Source organism: Tupaia chinensis, unplaced genomic scaffold, assembly GCF_000334495.1.
Source record: "Tupaia chinensis unplaced genomic scaffold, TupChi_1.0 Scaffold139612_1, whole genome shotgun sequence".
NCBI classification, from domain to species: Eukaryota; Metazoa; Chordata; class Mammalia; order Scandentia; family Tupaiidae; genus Tupaia; species Tupaia belangeri.
The window spans coordinates 1,540,712-1,563,282 of NW_006199495.1; the positions used below are offsets into that span (position 1 = coordinate 1,540,712).

General features: G+C 33.6%; 1 protein-coding gene across 1 annotated transcript in view; it reads right to left on the bottom strand.

Moving 5' to 3' along the window:
• NCAM2 (neural cell adhesion molecule 2) overlaps positions 1-22,571 on the bottom strand; it is a 602,380-nt gene that overhangs the window by 7,781 nt on the left and 572,028 nt on the right. The window contains exon 17 of the mRNA XM_006162056.3: positions 5,458-5,662. Coding sequence (XP_006162118.1) covers positions 5,458-5,662 — 205 coding nt within the window. The remainder of the gene's footprint in view (positions 1-5,457; positions 5,663-22,571) is intronic.

Here is a 22,571-nt window from a genome sequence, read left to right on the forward strand (position 1 = left end):
TGCATGGAAAAATATTTGAAAGTAAATATATGATGAGAGTGTATACAGTATCCTCAGCTGGACTAGTGTGAGGTATACTCATGTTGCATAAATTCATAAATATTAATAATATGCATACCTAAGGAAGCAAATAAGATTTGTGTTAAGATCTTTCATTTCTACTTCATATATATCTTTGTTGCATTAGTTTTAAAATACCACTATTTATACACACATGCTTTTATTAAAAAGAATGATGCAGAGATTTGAGTGAAGTGAAACATTGCTGAAATTGCATTACTCTGGGACTATTGATTACAATATTTTGTCTATTGGCTTGTTGGAACAGTCATGATGCATGTTTGCAAAGAAAGCCATAGGCAAAAAATCTCATGACTTTTTTGAAACTTCATACTTATGTAGTATGTACAAATAAAAATATGTATGTGCATGGTATATATTTAATGTTTGAGAAGGGTATATTTAAGGTATGTTGCCTATGTAATTTTAAAACTAACGTTAGAAAGTATTAAATGTTTTTAAATATGTCCTAGTATTTGATATTATATTACTCTTTTTTTTTTTTTTTGGAGAGGTTTTCGCTATAGGGCACGTGCGCTTGCCAGACAGACAGAGAGAGACAGAGAGACAGAAAGCGAGAAATCACCCCCCAGGGGGGATGGTCATGCTGCAATCCCTTCTCCTCCATTCTCTTCTTGGGATCTTGGGCACGCACGCACACGCGCCCGGCGTGAGATTTAAGCCACTGGGTCCGGGACGCGAACTGCAGTCGACTACGTGGCAGCGACATAGCCATTATGCTAACTGCTGGTTCCCAACAACGCGTTTTTTTAAAAACAGTTGAAAGCTGCTTCTCCAAGGTGGAAAAAGTTAAATAATTACATAAAGTTGCATGGTCAATAATAAGTATTAAATTAATCATGTGCTTTTCATTTTCCCAATTCTTTTTTTTTTTTTTTTTTTAGATATTTTTGCTATAGGATGCGTGTACTTGCCAGAAAGACAGAGAGAGACAGACAGAAAGTAAGAAATAACCCCCGAAGGGGGATGGCCATGCTTCAATCTGTTCTCCTCCATTCTCCTCTTGGGATCTTGGGCATGCAAGCACATGTGCCCAGTATGAGTTTAAGCCACAGCCTTCAGGACTCGAACTGTGGTCGACTACATGGGAGTCCAGTGACATAGCCATTATGCTAACTGCTGGTCCCATCATTTTCTGAATTCTTTAAGGTTAATTAAACTCAACATAATTCATAGACAGACTATAGACAAATTAACAAATACTAGAATAAGATAAAAATAAACAACAGAATTTGCATATACCTGATTATTTAACAAATGGTTACACCATTCTTCCAGTTAATCAAGACAAAAACATGAAGGTACTTCTTATTTCTTCTTTTCCCTCAGACCAAAGTAAAATCATTCAAGAATCAATTGACATTGCCTCAACTATACCTAGATCCTATCCACTTTTTATGACTTTAATACTGCTGAGTTGGGACAAAAGATCATTATTTTTCTTCTTGATTATTTCAAGATCCTATAATCTGGTCTTGTTTCTCAGTCTTTTCTCTAAATCTACCAACTCCTAATAATTTATTCTCCAGTATGATAATTGTGCCAATCCCTCTCTACTATTCATGTTCGTCTTTTATTTATTTATTTATTTTTTCATTTCATTGATTGAAAATGAAATGAAAAAAAATAGTCAATCACACTATTATTTGTCTTACAAAGTGGATATTTCAACAGGTGAAGATTTCTCCCTAGTACTGTTGATAAAACTACGAAATATCTTCAACAAATAATACCACACCTCTTTGTGCCATTAATGCTTTGCCTCCCCCACATGTCCTTCCTCAGACCCTCCTCTTTCACACACACTATATCTGGTATTTACATCTATATACTGGGTTTCTATATCCTTTAGACAATTAGTTTCAGTCATAGAGTGCAGACACTTGGTATATATTAAGTGGGGACATACAATGCCTCTCCTTCATAGCATGGCTTGCTTCACTCAGCAGTAAGTCTTCCATATTCATCCACTTCCTATCAAAAGCCAGGGTTTTGTTGTTTTTTAATGGATGAATAGTATTCCATTGAGTATATGTGCCACAGTTTTTCTAACCATTCATCAGTTCATGGGCATTTGGGTTGTTTCCATGACTTAGCAATCGTGAAAAGTGCCGCAATAAACATCGATGTGCAAGCACTTTTCCAATTAAGTATTCTTCTGTCCTTTGGGTAGATACCAAGGAGTGGGATTGCTGGATCATATGGTAGTTTTATTTGTAGATTTTTGAGGAATCTCCAAATTGTTCTCCATGTTCATCTTTTAGCAGAGCAAAAGCTAGTATCTACTTTGGAGCCTTTGTGTTAACTGAAATTCCTGCCTAGATTGTCTTCTTGGTTGTTATTATTTTGCCAGCTCCTTAAAATCTAGCCTCAGCTTAATTTTCTTTTCCTTTGAGTGGTCTTTAATGATCTCATATAAATAATTTAATGTTTGGCTTTTTATTTTTCTTAGTGTTTATCACTGCTGGATATTTAGTTTTAATTAGGGTTTATTATTGCCTTTCTGCATTGGAATATGAGTTCTATATAAATAAGCTCTTGTTTTGTTCACTGATTTGTTGCAAGATTCTATAACAGTGTTGGTATCTGGCATTTATTCCACAAATATCTGCTCAGAGGATGAACAAGAATGAAAAGATTAAAAAAATTATATATATATATATATATTTATATATATATATATATACATACAGGTAGGTATGTGTGTGTTTAGAATTTCATTTTTCTACATGTATTGTTGGCCCTTTGTATATATATAAATTTCAAATGTTTGTAGAAAGATGAAATTAAAGTATCAATTTTTTTTTAGAGGTTTTTCACTATAGGGTGCGTGTGCTCGCCAGACAAACAGAGAGAGACAGAGAAACAGAAAATGAGAAATCACCTCCCAGAGGGGATGGCCACCTTGCATTCCCTTATCCTTCATTCTCCTCTCGGGATCTTGGGCACGCATGCACACGTGCCCAGAGTGGGCTGTAAGCCACCGGGTCTGGAACGCGAACCACGGTCTACTATGTGGGAGTCCAACGACATAGCCATTTCGCTAACTGCTGGTTGCCCAAGTATCACGTTTTGAAGTGAAAATTTTTAAAATCCATGTATAGTTTTACATAATATGCATTTTCCATGAACTAGTTGAAGAAATACCCACCAGCATTATAATTACATATAAAAATATATATTATGTCCATGTATATGTACAAAAATAAATCTTATATATCTACATATGTAATTTCTTTGTCAATGTTTTATACTGTGCTCTGCATTTAAAAATCATCTAAAATCATCTTCGCTCCATTTTTCATGAACTTTTTAAAGTACCCTCATATACATCTATGTTTGTACAGGTGTATGTATGTATATATGTATGTATGTGTTTATAGGGATATAAGAACAATATAAATATAAATTATATGTGAACATATATACATATAGAAATGTAATGTGTATATATATGGGTAATTATGCAACATAGTGTTTTCACAATGTGTATTACATTGTGTCTCTGCTTAAAAACAAATAAAAACCCACAGTAGGGTCACCCAGTGTTCTGTTACTTAAGGGAGTCAGATTCTACATGTTTGATGGAGAACCTTGAATCCTGATCCCATCTGATTTAAAAACATTTCTGGTGCATGTCCATGCACGCTCAAATTCTCGATAGTATGAAAAAGTGGAGGAGAAGGAATTGCAACCTGGTCACACTCCATTGGTACATGCTTTCTTTCTCTCCCTCTCTTTCTGCTTCTCTCTTTTGAAAACACATGATCTTTAGCAAACATAATTGATTAATCCAAACTAAATTTAGTAACCTGTTTAATTCAATTAATTATGCAATGCAAAAGTACAGTTATTAAGAAGTAAAATATGCTGTGATGAAGAAAGCAAGAGATGTTAGACAGTATATTGATTCCATTGCATTTATCACATCTCTCATTAAAGTATTCAACTGTACAGTGAAATCTAATTTTTGTCTGGGACTGAAGCATTACTTAAAATATACTTTTGCTGTTGATCTAAATGGAGATCACAGAAATAAAAATACAATTCGGGAGATCATTCTAGGTGAAGTCTTGAACATTTTGAGCATTAGTTATTGCCATTTTGTTTAGACATAGCAGTTATCAGGTATCCAGACACCAAGAGAGAGATGACAACCAGAGATGTGTATTCATTTGCTATTCATCCATATAGAGATGCCATTTATAATTACAAGATAAATTATAAACAACAACAAAAAAGGCAAAACAAAACCCTGAAGAATCAAAGATCAGATCTAATCAGACACAAAAAAGATAGAGAATCTTGAAGGAGATGATATATATTCAAGGGAAGTTTGTAAACAACATCAAATGCTCCAAGATAGTTGAAGAAAATTAAAAAATAGGGTAAAGTCATGAAATCTGATCAACGTAAAGTTTCTCATCACAGAAAAGAGTAGCATTAGTGAAGGAATAAACCAAAAATACAATTTCCACTTTCATTGAATACATGAAATTCTGGATTCCTCAAACTCCTGAGACATTACTCCTGAGACATTATCATTAGCTACAGAATTAATTACTAAACAATCCATGAGTGGGGGTGAAATAATTTTAAATTTTAAAGAGAGTTTAGTATTAGATATTCCATATTCTCATTTTTATAAGCAATAAAACATGTTCTAAAATTTATTTTCTCTTCATTTATAAATGTGGAAATTTTGTAAGAGGATTTCAAATTTTTTTTCTTTTTTATTGGAGAGATTTTTGCTATGGGGTACATGTGCTTTCCATCTTTTCTTAGAATTCATATTCTGTTTAATTAAATGAGACTCCCCAGAGAGCTCCAAATTATGAAATATAGTCATCTCTGAATCAAAAGTTGAAACAGTAAATTCAAAATCTGTTTTAACAATATTTAATATACAAGAAATCTTGAAACGTATATGTAGGCACGTTTTACACTTGCAGGAGTTGCCATATTTTATTATGTTTTAACCCAGTTGAGTTTTTAACTCACGGAACTTTCTTCTTTTTTTTTATTCCATATAAATTGAAAAATGATGGGAGAAATCATAAATGAATACATTTGTGAGACTGTCTGCTGACCATTTATCTGTCATTGATCATTAAATTAAGCTGCATTTTTTTCAGTGAGGACCCTACTTTGGAATTGATGTATGAATAGATTGTTTTCGGAGGCATTTGGCTGTAGAGGACATTGTATTTAAGATTAAATAGATTCAAAGTCAGAAAGCAAGGAGGGCATACCCAATGTCATGAGTCACACTTTGCTCTGCTAAGAAAGCAGAGCTTCCACGTACAGTCGTCATGCTCGTCATGCTCGACTGCGATTCTTGCTTAAGGCAAAAGGAGTTAAATGCCCCATACTCACAGGTATGCAGCCTTTCCTTCTTCAAGTTCTTTACTTTTGCCACTGGAGCCACTTTTCTTCCCGCACATTCTTCTGGTGATGCACATCAGTAGCCCACATTGTCGAATGAAGAAGCAGCTGACGTCTGTTACCACAAGGATTAGTAAAAGCGCAGCAACTCCCAGGCCGATGACTGCTCCAAGCCCAAGACCATTAAAAAGTGTGTCTTAAAAAACAGAAGAAAACAGTTCTATTAAACCCACAAATTAGAAACTATTAGATAATTATTCAAAAAAGAAATTTTATCCAAGAAATATTAAACTAAAGAGACAGGAAAACAGCAGTAGTAACAGGCAGTCATCAGTTTCCTGATACAGTACCTACTTTTGATTTTCAAACACTATTTCAGAAACTGAAGTGTTAATGATTTAAAATATTTTCCAAATCCTCTTCTATTTAAAGAAGTCTAAGTAACTCTTTTCTTCAATATAAATCTTGATTCCCAGTGGGAAAGACAAAGAGTATTATCATATCACTACTTTATCAAAAATTCACTATTACTATGTCATGACAACGTTAAATGAAAAATGCCCAAGTCAGTGTAAGATTTTAAATCACAGTTTTAGATTAAGTGATTTACTTGGGTTATTATTCCCAGTTGTTCTCAGTTAATATTTAAACATATCATTTCAGGCATGAGACAAACATTTAGTGATGGATCTTAAGGCTCTCTATTAGTTCACATTATGAGAACGTAGTAGGGATGGTAGCCACTTTTCTTGGCATGCGGTTGCTGAAAATCCCCAAAAGCAATACAGAAATATCCACAAAGAAGTAATTGGAAATAGGATAAGATATGCTGACTGATAAAGTAGAAATCGCAAGACGGGTAAGTGGTGAAGAAAACGAGCCCAGTGTTACACATCTGTAGTTGAATATAAAGAAGACTACACAGTTCTGACAATATGAACAGGAAAATAAGGACTATGTAATAAAAACTAAATTAAACTGGTGATACTGTGTTATCTACAAGGAAAAAAGAAGATAAATATATTTTATAGGTGTTCAAAATAATTTTTAACATGATGATGTAACTATTTACTCATATAACATTATAAAATTGTCATTATCTTTTTAAATGATAAAAACTATATTATTCAGTAAAATAGCATATTCCTTGTAACTGATGTGGATTATGTGTGACATATACATATACAAAAGTAAATTTGCGAAATTGTGAGAAAATCATTCCTGAAAGAGAAAATGTGTATGTAAAATGAAGTTTGTTCAAATCATGTTTTAAAATTAGTGCTAATATTTAACAATTACTTGAATACTTATCTAGGAATCAGAATATATGCTGCTATCCTAAATCAAACACTAGTAGGGCAATCTTGCATATCTCTCATCTGTCTGAATTTTAGTTTGCTTTACTATAGAATGACAGAGTCTTAGGTCTATGTTTATTTTATGTTGTCCAGAAAATAGATTTATTTTATTTGTATTTCTTAACATGCTCAGAGATTGCAGATTGCCTAATAAGAATTTTCCTGGGAACCAGCAGTTAGCGTAATGGCTATGTCGCTGGACTCCCACGTAATCGACCGCGGTTCATGTCCCGGACCCGGTGGCTTAAAACTCACGCCGGGCGCGTGTGCGTGCGTGCCCAAGATCCCGAGAGGAGAATGGAGGAGAAGGGATTGCGGCTTGACCATCCCCCCTGGGGGTTGATTTCTCGCTTTCTGTCTCTATGTCTCTCTCTGTCTGTCTGGCGAACGCTCGAGCCCTACAGTAAAAATCATCTCTCCAAAAAAAAAAAAAAAGAATTTTCCTGTCTGTGACATGGTGGCCGGGACCGTATCCAGGCAATTTTGTGATTTACCTGTGCTAGAACACAGTGTACTCCTCGTGTCTCCACTCTGTGTCAAATGGAAATTCCTTAACTACCACGTCAATGATCTTGGACCATACGTGCCAAAGCAAAGTGTGCTTTCATATAATTATTTTATTTTTGATAAAGAGAAACAGGTAATAACATTATTATAGAAAAATTAATTTTATGCCGCTCTCACATCTCCTTTATAAAATTTTATCATGCTAGTTAGATGGCAAAAGTTTAGGGAAATGACTTAGCTAATATACCAAGAAGTTACTGGTTTCCACAGAATTGTTTTCTGATTTTCTAAACCCACTTTGAAGAAAGACTAGAGAAAGAGTAGTATTTTTCAACTATGGGGAGTTAGCTCTTTTTATTGTTTTGTTTTGTAAAATGCTAGTGAATAGAGAAAGAAATTTCAATTTTTTTGAATTTCAAATATATACAAGATTTAATAACTAGTGCTTCATGCTCTAAAAATAATATATAAAGCAAACTATGCTTTCTGTTAACATGTTTTTTAACAAATCTTTGTATATATATTTCTCCCATTAACGATCTCCAAATATATATTATTCTCTTTGGAAGCTATTATTGAAATACAAGACAACTACGTAAGAAACATCTCTAACTATATATGATACTATAATATTTTCTTTCAAATTCAGAGTTAATCATTTTTAGTTTACTGTTCCCAATTCAACAACGGAAGTTAAGCAAAGGAGAGTGGAAAACACATAGCCACCGCACATACTTTGCCCTGATGACCCTACTGGTATGAACCCCCTCTTAACTTATGTTCCTTCTAGGTGGTAAATCCGACAGGTCATGGCTGATATATCCGATTCATTATACAATTTGCTTTTATCATTTCTAAGTAAGAAAACTCTTACTTTGCACTTAAATGGACTACATCAGGAGTAAAGAAATCTTTGTTCCATTACTTACTGTGTATGTCCTTGGGGTGAGCCATGTAATTTCTCTAAGACTGAGATATCTCTTTGTTAAAACAAAGAAAGTTATGGAAACAACAAACTGTATTCAAACAGAGAGAGTTATTAAAACAACCACAACACAGGTCACAGTGTTGCTGGGAGACTGTGAGCGGCGGATATGCTTAACATCCCTAACGCTATTGTCTAGGCAAAGACAAATTTTAAAAAGTACTGGCTGTTAATGATACACAGTATTGAATATGAAAACAAAAACAATAAATTAAAAAATATTGGCTATTGTTATTGTTACAATACCATTACAAAATTGCAGATTAATGATGTCTCAGTGGAAAAGAAAAAAAGAGAGAAACCATCTAAAGTTAAATGTTAAACTAATCTGTATAGATAACTCTTTTCATCAGAATTCTAAGGCAGGAAAATAGCTCTTATTGAGTAATGATTATTCCCTTGAGAATACAATCACTTGAAAAGTGATATAGGCTTGGTTAATTAGATTTTAAAATATAAATATTTCATTTGTGACCTTTTTAGTATTAAACTAGTTCATTGATCTTCTTCATCCATATTCAGAAAAATCTCTTAGTAAAAATATATTTGTAAAGTACCTAGAGGTGAATGCTAAATAGTTGTTATTTTTTATAAAGAAAGAAAATTAGGGACCGGCAGATGGTTTAATGGCTACGTTGCTGGACTCCTATGTAGTCGACCACAGTTTGAGTCCCAGACCTGGTGACTTAAACTCACGCCGGTCGCATGTGCATGTGTGCCCAACATCCCAAGAGGAAAATAGAGGAGAAGGGATTGTGATGTGGCCATCCCCCCTGGGAGGGGGTGATTTCTCACTTTCTGTCTCCCGTCTCCCTGACTCTCTATTTCTGGTGAGTGCAGGCACCCTATAGCAAAAACTTCTCAAAAAAAACAAATTAGATACTTTTTACTTGTGATTAATATTTTGAAGATTACTTGAAGTGATTTTTCTGAAAAAGTATTATTTTGCTGTTGAAGAGGATAGGAGTGAACATCAAATAGACTTATGCCATTAATATTTAACTCAGTTGTCTTTTGAAAGTTATGTTTTAGATTTTTAAATAATTATCAGCTTAAGAATGTACACAAACGCTTATACCATGATGTGAAAGTGTAATAACTATGAAAGTTAAAGTTTCTAATATGCAATTTATTACAGAAAATGTCAATATCTGTCTTTACTCTTAGTGAAGCACAACTACTTAAGTTATTTAAATGAGGTTCAGCAATGTAAATTATTTCTTTAACTTCTATTCCTGCCTTAAGCTTTGCTTTCAGTGACTATTTGATATAGCTCCTATTTAAAAAGGTCTTACAAGTGACTAAGAATAATTCAAGAGTCAAACATTTAAACTTCTTTTTCTGGTTCAGAATTTATTGTCAAAAATAAATGTGAGAATGAGTCTAAATGACTTTTATTTATTTATTTATTTATTTATTTATTTATTTATTTAAGAGTGATTTTTGTCATAGGGCATGTATGTTGTGCAGAAAGACAGAGAGATGGAAAATGAGAAATCACCCTAGTGGGGGATGGTAACACTGCTCTCTATTCTCCTCTCAGGATTTTGGACACATCTGTACATGTGCCCTGGCATGAACTTTAAGCTGTAAAGTACAGGACTCAAAACATGCTCTACTATGTGGGAATCCAGTGCCATAATCATTATGCCAGCTGCTGGTCTCCCGACTGCCTCTCTGTAATGCCCTTCTAGCTACTTCCTCCAGCCCCATGGCATTTGGAAATTGGCTAAATCAGTCTCTAATCCAATTCTTTATATAAAAGCCTTCAGATTTTTATCAAAATATACAATTTAAGCATTGGAATAAGAAAAACCTAGTTCAATTTAAATTTATTATAAATATTTTTTCCTGTTTTTGTTGTAGAAATTAACTCATTAATGTAGAAATAAGCCAGACTAATTTTCTGTGAAATTTATTGCATTTAATAATACTATTTTTTTTAAGTGCACTAATAGATCCATGAACATAGTCTAGCTTTTTGACTCTAAATAGATTGTTTATTATTTTATTTAAATATTTTCCTATGTGTATGTATAATCTTGTCCAAGTAGATTGGGAACACATTTCTGAACTTAGCTATGATAAAGACAAGGATGAAAAATTCAAGTAATCCAAAAATAGAGTTTTCTTGTTACTTCCAGAATTGTGGTAATTATTTTCATGAGAGATATTATTAAATGCAGCAAGCAAATAGGTTAAATTATGAAAGGCAAAGGGAAGACATTTAAAAACCCCATTTGATGTTTATTGCAGCATTACTAGATAATATATCCTTCCACATTCCAGAAAGGCTTCTTGTGTCTTGCTCAGATGTTATTCCATCATCTCACCCAAGGTAATGTATTTTCAAACATCAAATGATACAGGGGCAATGCAGGTAAAACCCTATGCACTTACACATATGTATGTATATATGCCTTACATGGAAAGAGGGAAGGATAAAATGAATGAGATTAAATAGTTCCCTGCAACTTACTAAAATTCTACCTGGTGATATATATAATCATGGACAATGTTTTGTGGATAAAGATCAATAAAAATTATTTCCAAAATACTATCGAATAAACAATGTTCAGAATATTTTTAAACATTCCCCAAAGACATCCCCTCAGAATTTGAATCATTTAACTAGTGCAATGTTTATCCTGAAATTAAAAACATTTTATATCTTTTTGTTTGTTTGTTTGTTGTTTGTTTGTCTTTTTTGGAGAGGTTTTTGCTATAGGGCGTGTGTGCTCGCCAGACAGACAGAGACAGAGAGACAGAAAGAGAGAAATCACCCCCCAGGGGTGATGGTCACGCCGCAATCCCTTCTTCTCCATTCTCCTCTTGGGATCAGGCATACACGCACACGTGCCCTACGTGAGTTTTAAGCCACCGGGTCTGGGATGCGAACCATGGTCAACTACATGGGAGTCCAGCGACATAGCCATTACGCTAACTGCTTCTTTCCAAGACATTTTATATCTTGATAGAACACTTAAGAGAATAAATAATAATTTTTTGGAATTCTGAAATAAATTTCTAGGAAACTATCATACAATTTTCTTCTTTGAGAGGCATATGCATAATTCAAAGTTTGAACAACTTCTGTTTAAGATGGTTTGAGAAATACTTAGTACAAGAAGACAAATGTTAGGAGTGTTAAATTTACTTAAAATAGTCAAACATAATAAGAAAATAATTTTCCTTATGAAGTATTTTAGGAAGTGGAAATATTTTTCCCCAGGATGGACTTTCTTTCAGAAAGTTTGGAGGGTGCTTTCATTTTACTTTCTAATTACTTTTATTTGCTGAGTTCTAGGAAATTGATTTCTTATGTTTCACAACAATACATAGAATTTTACTGATTTAGATGTGAACAGCTTTGAAAATCATTGAAGTAAAGGTAACACCTTTGTGATTCATTATATTTGAATTTGCTACATTTAAATAAAAAGGGACATGTATGAACATTACAATAATTTAATCAATTATACTTGGCCATGTCTTGTATCTGATGTGTGGAATGATAGGGAAGACAAGTTTTCTAGCATAGAATGATCGGTTACTTAGAAACTGACCATCTGGGTCATGTAAAGATTTTTGTTTGTAGGTAGCAAAAACACTTATGCTTCACAGGCAGTCATTGAGTGCTTACAATATTTGTGCAGAACTAGGGGGTTTCCTTGAAATACCTAAAATGAAATTGACTAGATTAGCATAAATCTTGAGGTTTATACATCAATTTAAGTCCATATTTACTTATAAAGTATTAGAAATTCCCAAAGTGCCATTTAATCCACTGGATTCCAAAAGGCACAACAAAGGAACAAAGGGATAAGATATTTGCGTTAGCAAAGGCATATAGTAAGGGCATTTGCAAGCATTAGGAAGTGATCTCCTTGCATAACAAAAGGCATACTCAAAAATAACACAAACTTTTAAAGAAAACTACATTGCACTAATTTAAAAGCTAACTACCATCCCTAAAGATTCAATACTGATTTTTTGTTATGTTACACATGCTGTTTTCCATAATAATCTGTTCCTTATACATTTGAAAATTAGATTGACCATTGGATGTATGTTTTGGATTATTTTCTCTAGGATCTCCCCAAATCTACCAAAAAATCGTAAAATAGTAGTAGCCAGAGCTATTGTATAGTACAAAATAGAATGAGCAGATCACATTTGAGACTAGATTAGGTCAGTAAAAATCTTTTTAAAATAATATTTTTAAAGTTTATTTCTTATAATTTTAAAAATGGTGAGACTATTAAGAAAGTGTGATCAGGGAGCAACAGTTAGTGTAATGGCTATGTTGCTGGACTCCCTTTTAGTCGACCACGGTTTGAGTCCCAGACCCAGTAGCTTAAACTCACACCGGTTGCGTGTGCGTGCGTGCCCAAGATCCTGAGAGGAGTATGGAGGAGAAGGGATTGTGGCGTGCCATCCCCGCTGAGGTGTGATTTTTCGCTTTCTGTCTCTCTGTCTCTCTCTGTCTATCTGGCGAGTGCATGTGCCCTATAACAAAAAACTGTCAAAAAAAGTGTGATCACAGTATTCCTCCAGTACAGAACAAACTATAGACTTTGCATGTCTATGTAGATATTGCTTGTCAAAACAGAAAGATAAAAGTGTCTCATTTACTTGTCTACAGAGAAAACTAGACCTATTAATAAGAAACTTAATTGTCTATTAGTTTAAATTAGGTAAGATTTGTTTGGGAATTTTATAGACAGCTTTCTCTTAATTGAACTAAGTGAATTGGAAATACATGTATAAATACTATCTTTTTTTTTTTTTTTGAGAAGTTTTTCTTGCTGTAGGGTGCGTGCGCTCACCAGACAGAGAGAGACATAGAGACAGAAAGCGAGAAATCACCCCCCAGGGGAGATGGTCACGCCGCAATCCCTTCTCCTCCATTCTCCTCTCGGGATCATGGGCATGCATACACACGCGCCCGGTGTGAGTTTTAAGCCACCGGGTCCGGGAGGTGAACTGCAGTCGACTACGTGGGAGTCCAGCGACATAACCATTACACTAACTGCTGGCCCCATAAAAGTTATCTTTATATATTTACAAGTGTTTAGAAAATATTATTCCAAAATATCTCTTTTTATGTATTTGCCACCATAACTTCCAGATCCCATTTGCAGGTGTTGTAATCACAAATTGAAAAAAGAAATGATTCACACAAGTTATAAAGTTCATTAAACTTTATATAAAACCACTAATATTTGAATATGAGCACAATATAACACTTTCCATTTCTCCTAACACTGTGATCCTCTTCTGTATTGTGATTGGTGGACCTCTGTATTTTAGCTACCTAGTGTATATCCCTGAATGGGTGGATCTATTCGATTTTGATTCATATTTAATTTCCATGTTTAAACAGAGTATTTGAACTTGTAAAGTTCCCAATGTCTGGTCATTATCCTTGAACTGTATCAATTAGAGAGAAAGAAGAAAACATTGAAAATGACCTCAGTAAGGATTCTTTAAAATACCATTTAACATTCTATTTAATATTAAAAAATAAAAATGAAAAACAGCAAACTCGACAGCAACCATCATAGTATTTTATATCTTTCCTCCTCTCCATGTCATCATCTTTTCTTTCTTAAAGCCCAGGAAAAATTGAATATGCTCTTTTCAAATTTTTTTATTTTAAATTATCAGTAGGTAATATTTAACAGTGTATTTACATGTTAAAAAATGTAAGGTACATTATTAAACATGCTAAAGTAGAAAAATTATATGAACTAAATTTTTAGAATTTCTAATATTAATTCCACAGTGGATTATATTTCTCATATATTTTGTGGTTCGTGCACTACAATCAGAAATATCTAAATAATAATAATTAGTTTAATCTCAGTTACTTTTTTTTTTTGATAGCTTTTTACAAAGAGACAGAAACAGGAAAGTACCTCCCAGGGGGTATGTCCATGCCACAATCCCTTCTCCTCCATTCTCCTCTTGGGATCCTGGGCAGGCACGCATATGCGCACATGCATCCAGTGTGAGTTTAAGCCATCAGGTCCAGGACTCAAACCAAGTTTACTACATGAGAGTTCAGTGACATATCCATTATGCCAACTGCTGATCCCCTCATTTACATTATTGATAGAAGGTAGCTACTGATATCTCTATATCCTTGCCAAAATACTGTTTGAAAATCTCACTTGAAAGCATTTTTGGAATTCCAAAACATAATACAAACATGTCATTATTTCATTTGTTTCATTGCTTCATAAGTGATTATTGAGTGTATGTTTGGATTATTTTCTATGCCTATATTTATTCATTATACCTATTATAATAAAGGCATTTCATTTATAATAACTTCTTGTTATGTGCTATTTATTCATAAATGTTTTTGAGAGATTTTTGCCAACGAGACAGGCAGAAAGTGAGAAATCACTCCCTGGGGGGTTAAGCATGCCTCAATCTCTTCTCTTCTGTTCTCCTCTAGGGATTTTCAACACACACGTGCACCTGGCATGAATTTCAAACCACCAGGTCTCGTACTCCAGCCATGGTCAGTCGCCTGGGAGTCCAGCACCTTAACAACTAAACCACTTGTTGGTCTCCAATGATAAATTTTTTCATTGGTAGAAGACGCATGGACTCACCAGAGGGTGACAGAGCAAAAAAGGAGGGAAAGAAAGAGAGATCACTTAGTAACAGGGCAAGATTACACTGTATTTTCCTCTCCATTTTCCATCCTGTCAGGATTTTAGACACACATGCACAGGAACCTGTTGTATTTATCATGCTATCCAGGCATGTCTAAACCGTGGTTGGTCATGTGGGATTTGATTCCCTTAACCTATCAGCTATGGGGCTGACCGAATGCAATTTTCTTTTTTTTTTTTTAAAGGAGATCTTCTCAAATACTTTTTCCCAAAACCTTTCTAGATTTTTGCAAGTATAAACATTGCTAACATTCATGAACTATGATGTACAAAATTATTGTGAAGTACATATTTATATTTCAAAAACTTAAAAAATATATAGTTATTGTTTTTGAACAAATCTCTTCAATAAAACATAAGGCTCAAAATCATTTCATTGTGACCAGAATTAAATTGTTTATATCTTTTTAAGTCAATTAATTGGATTCTCTGAAAAGTCAGGACATATTTTTGCACAGAAAAACATAGAAAACTATGTCCAAAGACGTATTTTCTATCCACCCAATATTTCTTTGGTGAGAGAGAGAGAGAAAGAGAGAGAGAGAGACAGATTAAACAGACACCCAGACAACGTCTGTAGCCCTAACCTGCCGGTAATGATCACAGCACATGTGCACCTGGCAGTTCAGGTCAACCCTGGATCTGAACCTGTCTCCTTTGTGGCTACAGTATTGCAGAGGGGTATGCAATCACACTCCCCACCACACCTGTATCAAAGTCGTTCATTTTGATGGCATCCGTTCTTTATTCATTCTTTATATAGTAAATTGTCTTTTTGTTTAGTGCTTACTCCTAAATGCCAGTTTAAAAACTATTAAAATGTATAAAAGCCATATAACTAAAAATAATGTATTGTCACTCATGTGACAATGACTTTTGTTCAGTTTTTGGATAAGAACATATTGGACTTTTTGGGATTCTCTCCTTCTAAAATATAGTCTGTGTTCTAGTTCATTATGATTTATTATCATGAATATTATATTTATTTTTGTTAATTTGCACAATATTTTACACACAGTCTTCTTCATTGAAATTGAAAGTATTATCAATAAAACTCACAACAGATTATTATGAGATGGATCAAAATCCCTTCTTTAAATAAAGACTGTACTTCTGTGTTTTTTAATTGTTTTAAAATTATTATTCATACATTAAATCGCTATACATCATTGAGATTGTGAAGAGACTTTACCCAGCTTGATATACACCTCAGTCCAGCCCAGTTGAGAATACTATACACATCCTCATTGACAGATAAAGAAAACCTTATCTGTGTCCCACAAGTGTCTTCCTCTCCATCCCCCCGCCAAATTTCCTTTCCTGTGTTCTAACTTTTTACTCTGTCATGTCTTGGTTCCCTTTCAAATAGCTTATGGCATTGAGAAGATGAACGCAGATTTCTATCTTTCAACTTCTTGACAAAATGAATTTACTACCAATTTATGTTCAATCAAACTCATTCTTTGCCTATAAAAAATTCCTAACAGAACTATCCAAATAAAAACTGACAGGGAATAACATGCAAATTCATGCATTTTTTTCAGTAACAATGTAAAGGACACTAGTATGTAATGCTAGTAATACCTGTGATGGTGTGAAAAGAGTATTGTGAAGACGAAAACTGCAAAGGGGTTATTCATTTGTTTGGAGGAATTATATTCTGGGAAAGGAATATAAGAAAATTAAAATTACTAGAAATGTGTGAAATATTAAAAATAGTGAACAGTAGATGCCCTAATGATTATGTTGCTGAGCTCCCATGTAGTCAAGTGTGGTTTGAGTCCTGGACCTGGTGGCTTAAAATTCATGTTGGGCACCTGTGTATGCACGCCCAAGATCCCAAGAGGAGAATGGAGGAGAAGGGATTGCAGTGTGGCCATAAAAATGAACCTGTGGAGGGAGTGGTGATTTCTCACTTTTTGTGACTCCGTCTTTGTCTGTTTGGCAAGTGTATGCACCCAATAGCAAAAATCTTATGAGAAAAGTATATAATTGTATAAAATTATACCATCTTACAGATGCTTTGTGACTAGTTTGTGCAATTTTTAGTTTCTAGAATTGTGCAAAAGTAATTTGCTTTTGTCTCCTTTATACAAGTATTGAGGTCATTGGAACTCTATGCATCTAGAAATGAATTACAAAAGTTTATGTTGTATTCTAGATTAATGTGCTTATGAAGATGTTCCTCTCATGCAATTTTTCTAGTTTTCTTTCCCATATAACACTATTGGAAGAATTCACATATTATTTTCAGTTTTTGAAAACTTCAGATTTTAGGAATTATGAATAAAATTCACCAATATTTTTCAGCTTACTTAAATATATGGTAAATCCTAGAATTGTTATTTATACATGTTTTGCATTCTCAGTCTATTTTCAATACATGTAAATAAGGTGGTTATAATTTTCCCGTGTGCCATTTTTTGTTGATGCAGACATTTTAGTATTTACTGTCAAATTTCTTTTCACAAAATCCTTTTTTTAAGGAAATGAAAATTGTGTTTTTCAGTATTTATTCTTTACTACTGCATCTCCATTATCTATTCATTTTAATGCTTTCCCCAAAATGTTATATTACATTTATAACTAATTGTTTTTTATACAAACTCAATGCCGTCAAAACTTTCCTTTAAGTTGCTTATTACTACTAAGAGGTATTATATTATTTAGGAAGAGGAGGGGTAGACAGCACTGAAAATATAATTTTTTTAAATATCTGATTCAAGACAAGAAAAAGTAACCAAGGATATTTGTTTAATAATGGAAAACAAGGGACCAGCAGTTAGCTCAATGGCTAGGTTGCTGGACTCCTATGTAGTTGACCGCAGTTTGAGTACCGGACCCAGTGGCTTAAACTCACACCGGGTGCATTTGTGTACGTGCCCAAGATCTGGAGAGGAGAATGGAGGAGAAGGGATTGTGTCGTGGCCATCCCTCCTGGGGGGTGATTTCTCGTTTTCTCTCTCTCTGTCTCTCTCTGCCTTTATGGAGAGTGCATGTGCCCTATAGCAAAAATCTCTCCAAAGAAAGTAAAACAAATCATAATATATGTATATCTATCTATATATATACACACACACACACACATAACATACACACACTTTATATATATATATTACAATTATAATTGCAAAATTTTATAATTTGTTCTGAGGATACCAGTCTTTCCTTACATATGTTTGTTGGCAAAATATCCAAATAAATATTTTCTCAAAATTTATTCTAGCCTTTTGATATTACAAAAATGTTTTCCCAGGCATAAATTGGTCAAGAACTATTGATATTTTCATTCTTTAATTTATCAAATTGTAATTTAACAATTCTACTAAGCAGTTATATAGATAAAATGAAAACAAAGCAAGTGCATATCTTCTCTCGGGGGAAATAACATATTGGGAGCAGTGAGTAAGACATAATTTGGAAACTGAAGTGCAGTGTGATTACTTTCCTAGTGGCAATGAATAAGGTAATGTGAGCAGATAAATGGGGGAATTGTATAAATTAATGGTTTGTGGTCAAGGAAGCACATAGGAAAGAAGATATTTGGTGTGGTTTTGAAAAAGTAATAGCAGCTTTCTATTTGATATAAAGAGCCCATTTCAGTCTGAATATAGCATGACTAAGTGAGCATTATCAAAATATATGCTATATCTGAAATTATCAAACAGGTATGGATATTCAAGATAAGATATGGAGGTGACTATGGAAAGTCAAAGTGACGGATCATGACCATTAAAGAGGATGGACCTTGAAACTAAACAAATTTAAGATATACATAAATGAACCAAAGTGAAATTGACAACACCAACAACAAAACTTAAGAGCTGTATCTGTTTCTAAAACATGGTAGGGAGCCATGAGAGGTACAGAGATGGAATCAAATCACAATGGAAAGGAGAGAGCTAGTGGGGCATAGGTATGGCAGAGACTGTGCAATCTCTGTCAAGACTCCTTCTTTCCCCATTCCACTTCCATTGTCCAAAAAGGCATATCACCTCCCTGGCTGATGTTCTTACTGAAGAGATGAGAAAATGGTCAGACTCAAACTTCTACAGGTGATTAGTGATTGAGTTAGCATTACATAAATAATTTCTATTAAGACATTTTTTTTTTTTTGGAGAGATTTTCACTGTAGGGCGCGTGCGCTCGCCAGACAGAGAGAGACATAGAGACAGAAAGCGAGAAATCACCCCCAAGGGGGGATGGTCACACCGCAATCCCTTCTCCTCCATTCTCCTCTCGGGATCTTGGGCACGCACGCACACGCGCCCGGCGTGAGTTTTAAGCCACCGGGTCCGGGACACGAACCGCGGTCGACTACGTGGGAGTCCAGCGACATAGCCATTACGCTAACTGCTGGTTCCCAAGATATTTTAAAAATAGACACAAAAGAAAATATGATGAAATTATATAATGTGTTTATAATGATGTATAATTGTTATATATATACTTCAATTGCAAAGAATTTTTAAGTGGCACATCATATTTACCCTACATTTTACATATTTACCCAATTCCACTTAAAGTTTTAGTATCTGTCCTTTATGAGAAACTCTGGGGGTGCCAGCTGGTGGCATGTTGGTGAATTCAACAGGATCCCAAATAGCTAGCTGAATAGCTCAAGTCCCAAAAGTGGTGGCTTGAAGAACACACCAGGTGCTTGTGCATATATGCACAAAATTTGAATAGAAGAATGGAAGAGAATGCAATGTGGCCATCTCTACTGAGGGGTAATTTCTCACTTTCCCTATTTCTCTCTCTCTCTCTCTTTCTCTGGCAAGTACATGCACACAATTGCAATACTAAAAATAAATTAATAAATAAATAAAATTAGAAAATCAGAGCAAGAAGTAAATAATAACTAAAATATGAAGTCACTATTATGCTTCTATGTTAATGCTGATGGAAACTTTTCAAACTCTTGATAGCAATTAAAGTAGAAATTTAACATAAGAAAGAGAATTAAGGAAAATGAGCTATGCAAATCTTGAAAGAAAAATGGCTAAAAATAATCTAGTCCTTATTAGCTCTTTTGTGATAAATGATTCAAATTACTGAAAACTTTACAAATGAATATATTATATGCTACTTTAATAAATCTAGTGAAGTCTAAACTACAAGGAATTATGGAATATCTAAATCCTTGCATGAAAGAATATCTATTCTCTTATCTGCACTGAGATTTAAAATTTTTATGTCTACTGAATCTAAACCCATTTCACCACAAAATTTTCTCCAAAAAACAGCATAAAGAGCATATAATGCAACCTATTTTTCATGTCTTAGTTTTCTATTCACAATTTTTGAAGTTTTTTACCTCACTAATTCTAACCTTCTTTTATTTTTTGTTAATTTTTTGAGAGTTATTTGCTATAAGGTACACGTGATCGCCAGAAAGACAGAGAAAGATAGAGAGAAAGAAAATGAGAAATCACCCCCCATGGGAGATGGCCACGCTATAATCCCTTCTCTTCCACTCTCCTCTCGGGATCCTGGGCACGCACGAACACGCGCCCAGCGTGAGTTTAAGCTACTGGGTCCAGGACTTGAACCGTGGTCAAATGCATGGGAGTCTAGCAACATAGTCATCACACTAACTGCTGGTCCCTCTAACCTTCTTTTAAATACTGTATAAATCTAATGACATTTGTTCAGTTTGCTTTGATGCATGTGATTTATTTCTCTTAACTGAAGTAAAGCTGAATAAATATGTCAAGACAGATATTAGCCAAATTAGATTAAAAAAATGAATAATTTGATTTTTAGCTCCTTAGTTCAAACATTATCTGGTCTTTTATTTTTCTATTAATATTAAAAAGATAGTTTCAATACAGAAAGTGGAAAATAATTTTCTTGGGCTTATAGAAATCTATCCCTATACAATTAAACTACAAATGATATTTTATTTGCTTTTGAAATTTCAAATTACTTAATCTATTTTATCAAATAATGCTTAACTATCCATAAGTTTTTGAATTTTCTAAACATGGAAGGGAATAAATGAAAAATATAAAGAAATATATATTGATTTTCCATTATTATTTTCCTAAAAATTTATAATAATATATTCAGGTTTATTAAGTTTGAATTGTGAATATTCACTGTTATTTGTCTTAAAGATTACAATTTCTATTTAGAGTCAAACAATTTAATAATGCAAATATGTATTAAAATACATGTTTAAATATGTAGGGTTACTTATAATGCCTATTGTATAATATATTGCATCTCCATTACCACATTTTATACTATCAGCTACAAAACAGAAGTGTAAAATTAAATTATTTTAAAAATACAGTGAGAAACAACCAAGACATTCTTTGTTAGATCCAATGGATACTAGAACATCTAGTGGGTGAAAAATTATTTAGCACTAAAAATAAAAGCTATTTTATCATGAAAAGAAATGCAGGTTCCATAAGTGCTATTGGCTATTTTTCAATAAAAGAGGCCACCTGAAAGGCTACATATCTGTAAATTCCTATTGTATGACTTTCTGAAATGATAAAAATCTATAGAGGTGGGAAAAATGTTTGACAGGCTTTAGAGGAGGAGGTAGGGATGAACAGAGCTTTTAGGCCAGGGAAACTGCTCTCTATAATGCTGTTAAAGGGAATATGTATGAGCAACATTTGTTCAAACCCATAGAGAGTACAGAGGGAAGTGCAGATTCTAATGTAAATTTGACTCTTGAGTAGAAAGGGCAGAGAGTGGATGAGAATTCACATTTTGTATGCTGTGATGATGCCTAGGGAAGCAATGCAAATTAATTACTTAAAAAAAAAGTTTCAGGAAATAAAAAAGAAACAATGTGCCAAAGTAGGTTCATCAACTGAAAGAAAAGTACCAGTCTAACGGGGATATTGAACATAGGGAAGTTGTACAGGAGTGGAGACTCTCCCAGCCTTCTTCTCAACTTTGTTGTGAACTTAGTACTGCTCAAAGAAATAAATTCTATTTTAAAGTAAAGAGAATATAATGGCTGTATTGTGAGTACTAGCATAAGAATATTGCTTATTCACTGGATTTATTATGTCTATATAGAAAAAAAACAGTGTACACTTTTTATCTTTTAGAGACTAAAAAAAAAACCTCACATATTTATTGATGGTTAACATACAAACCATAAATGTATTCTGCCTCCTGTTTTGATGATGGAACTTAGTGAGCTAATCCAATACACTGCTTTAGAGAAAAACTTCTCCCTACTTTTTAAAATAAGTTTTCATTACAACTGAGCCATTCAATTGATCTATAAGTCATATACTACAAATACAAGAAAATACCATTCAAATTTTTCTACCAACATACATCGGCAAATGAATTTTGTCTTTTTCTTCTTTTTCTTTTTTTTTTTTTGGTCATTTATAAAAAGCACCAGGTAGTTTTACCGTTAACATTAAATGTAATATACAAATCTAATTCAGCTTATGTAAAACTATATAGAAGTAAAATTAAATTGAAGTTTGTCATTCATTTTTCTTTAAAACAGAAATGCCAATTTGAGGAGATAATTTTTAGTTTTACTTTATACCTAAGGAGAAAAAAAAAAAAAAAAAAAAAAAA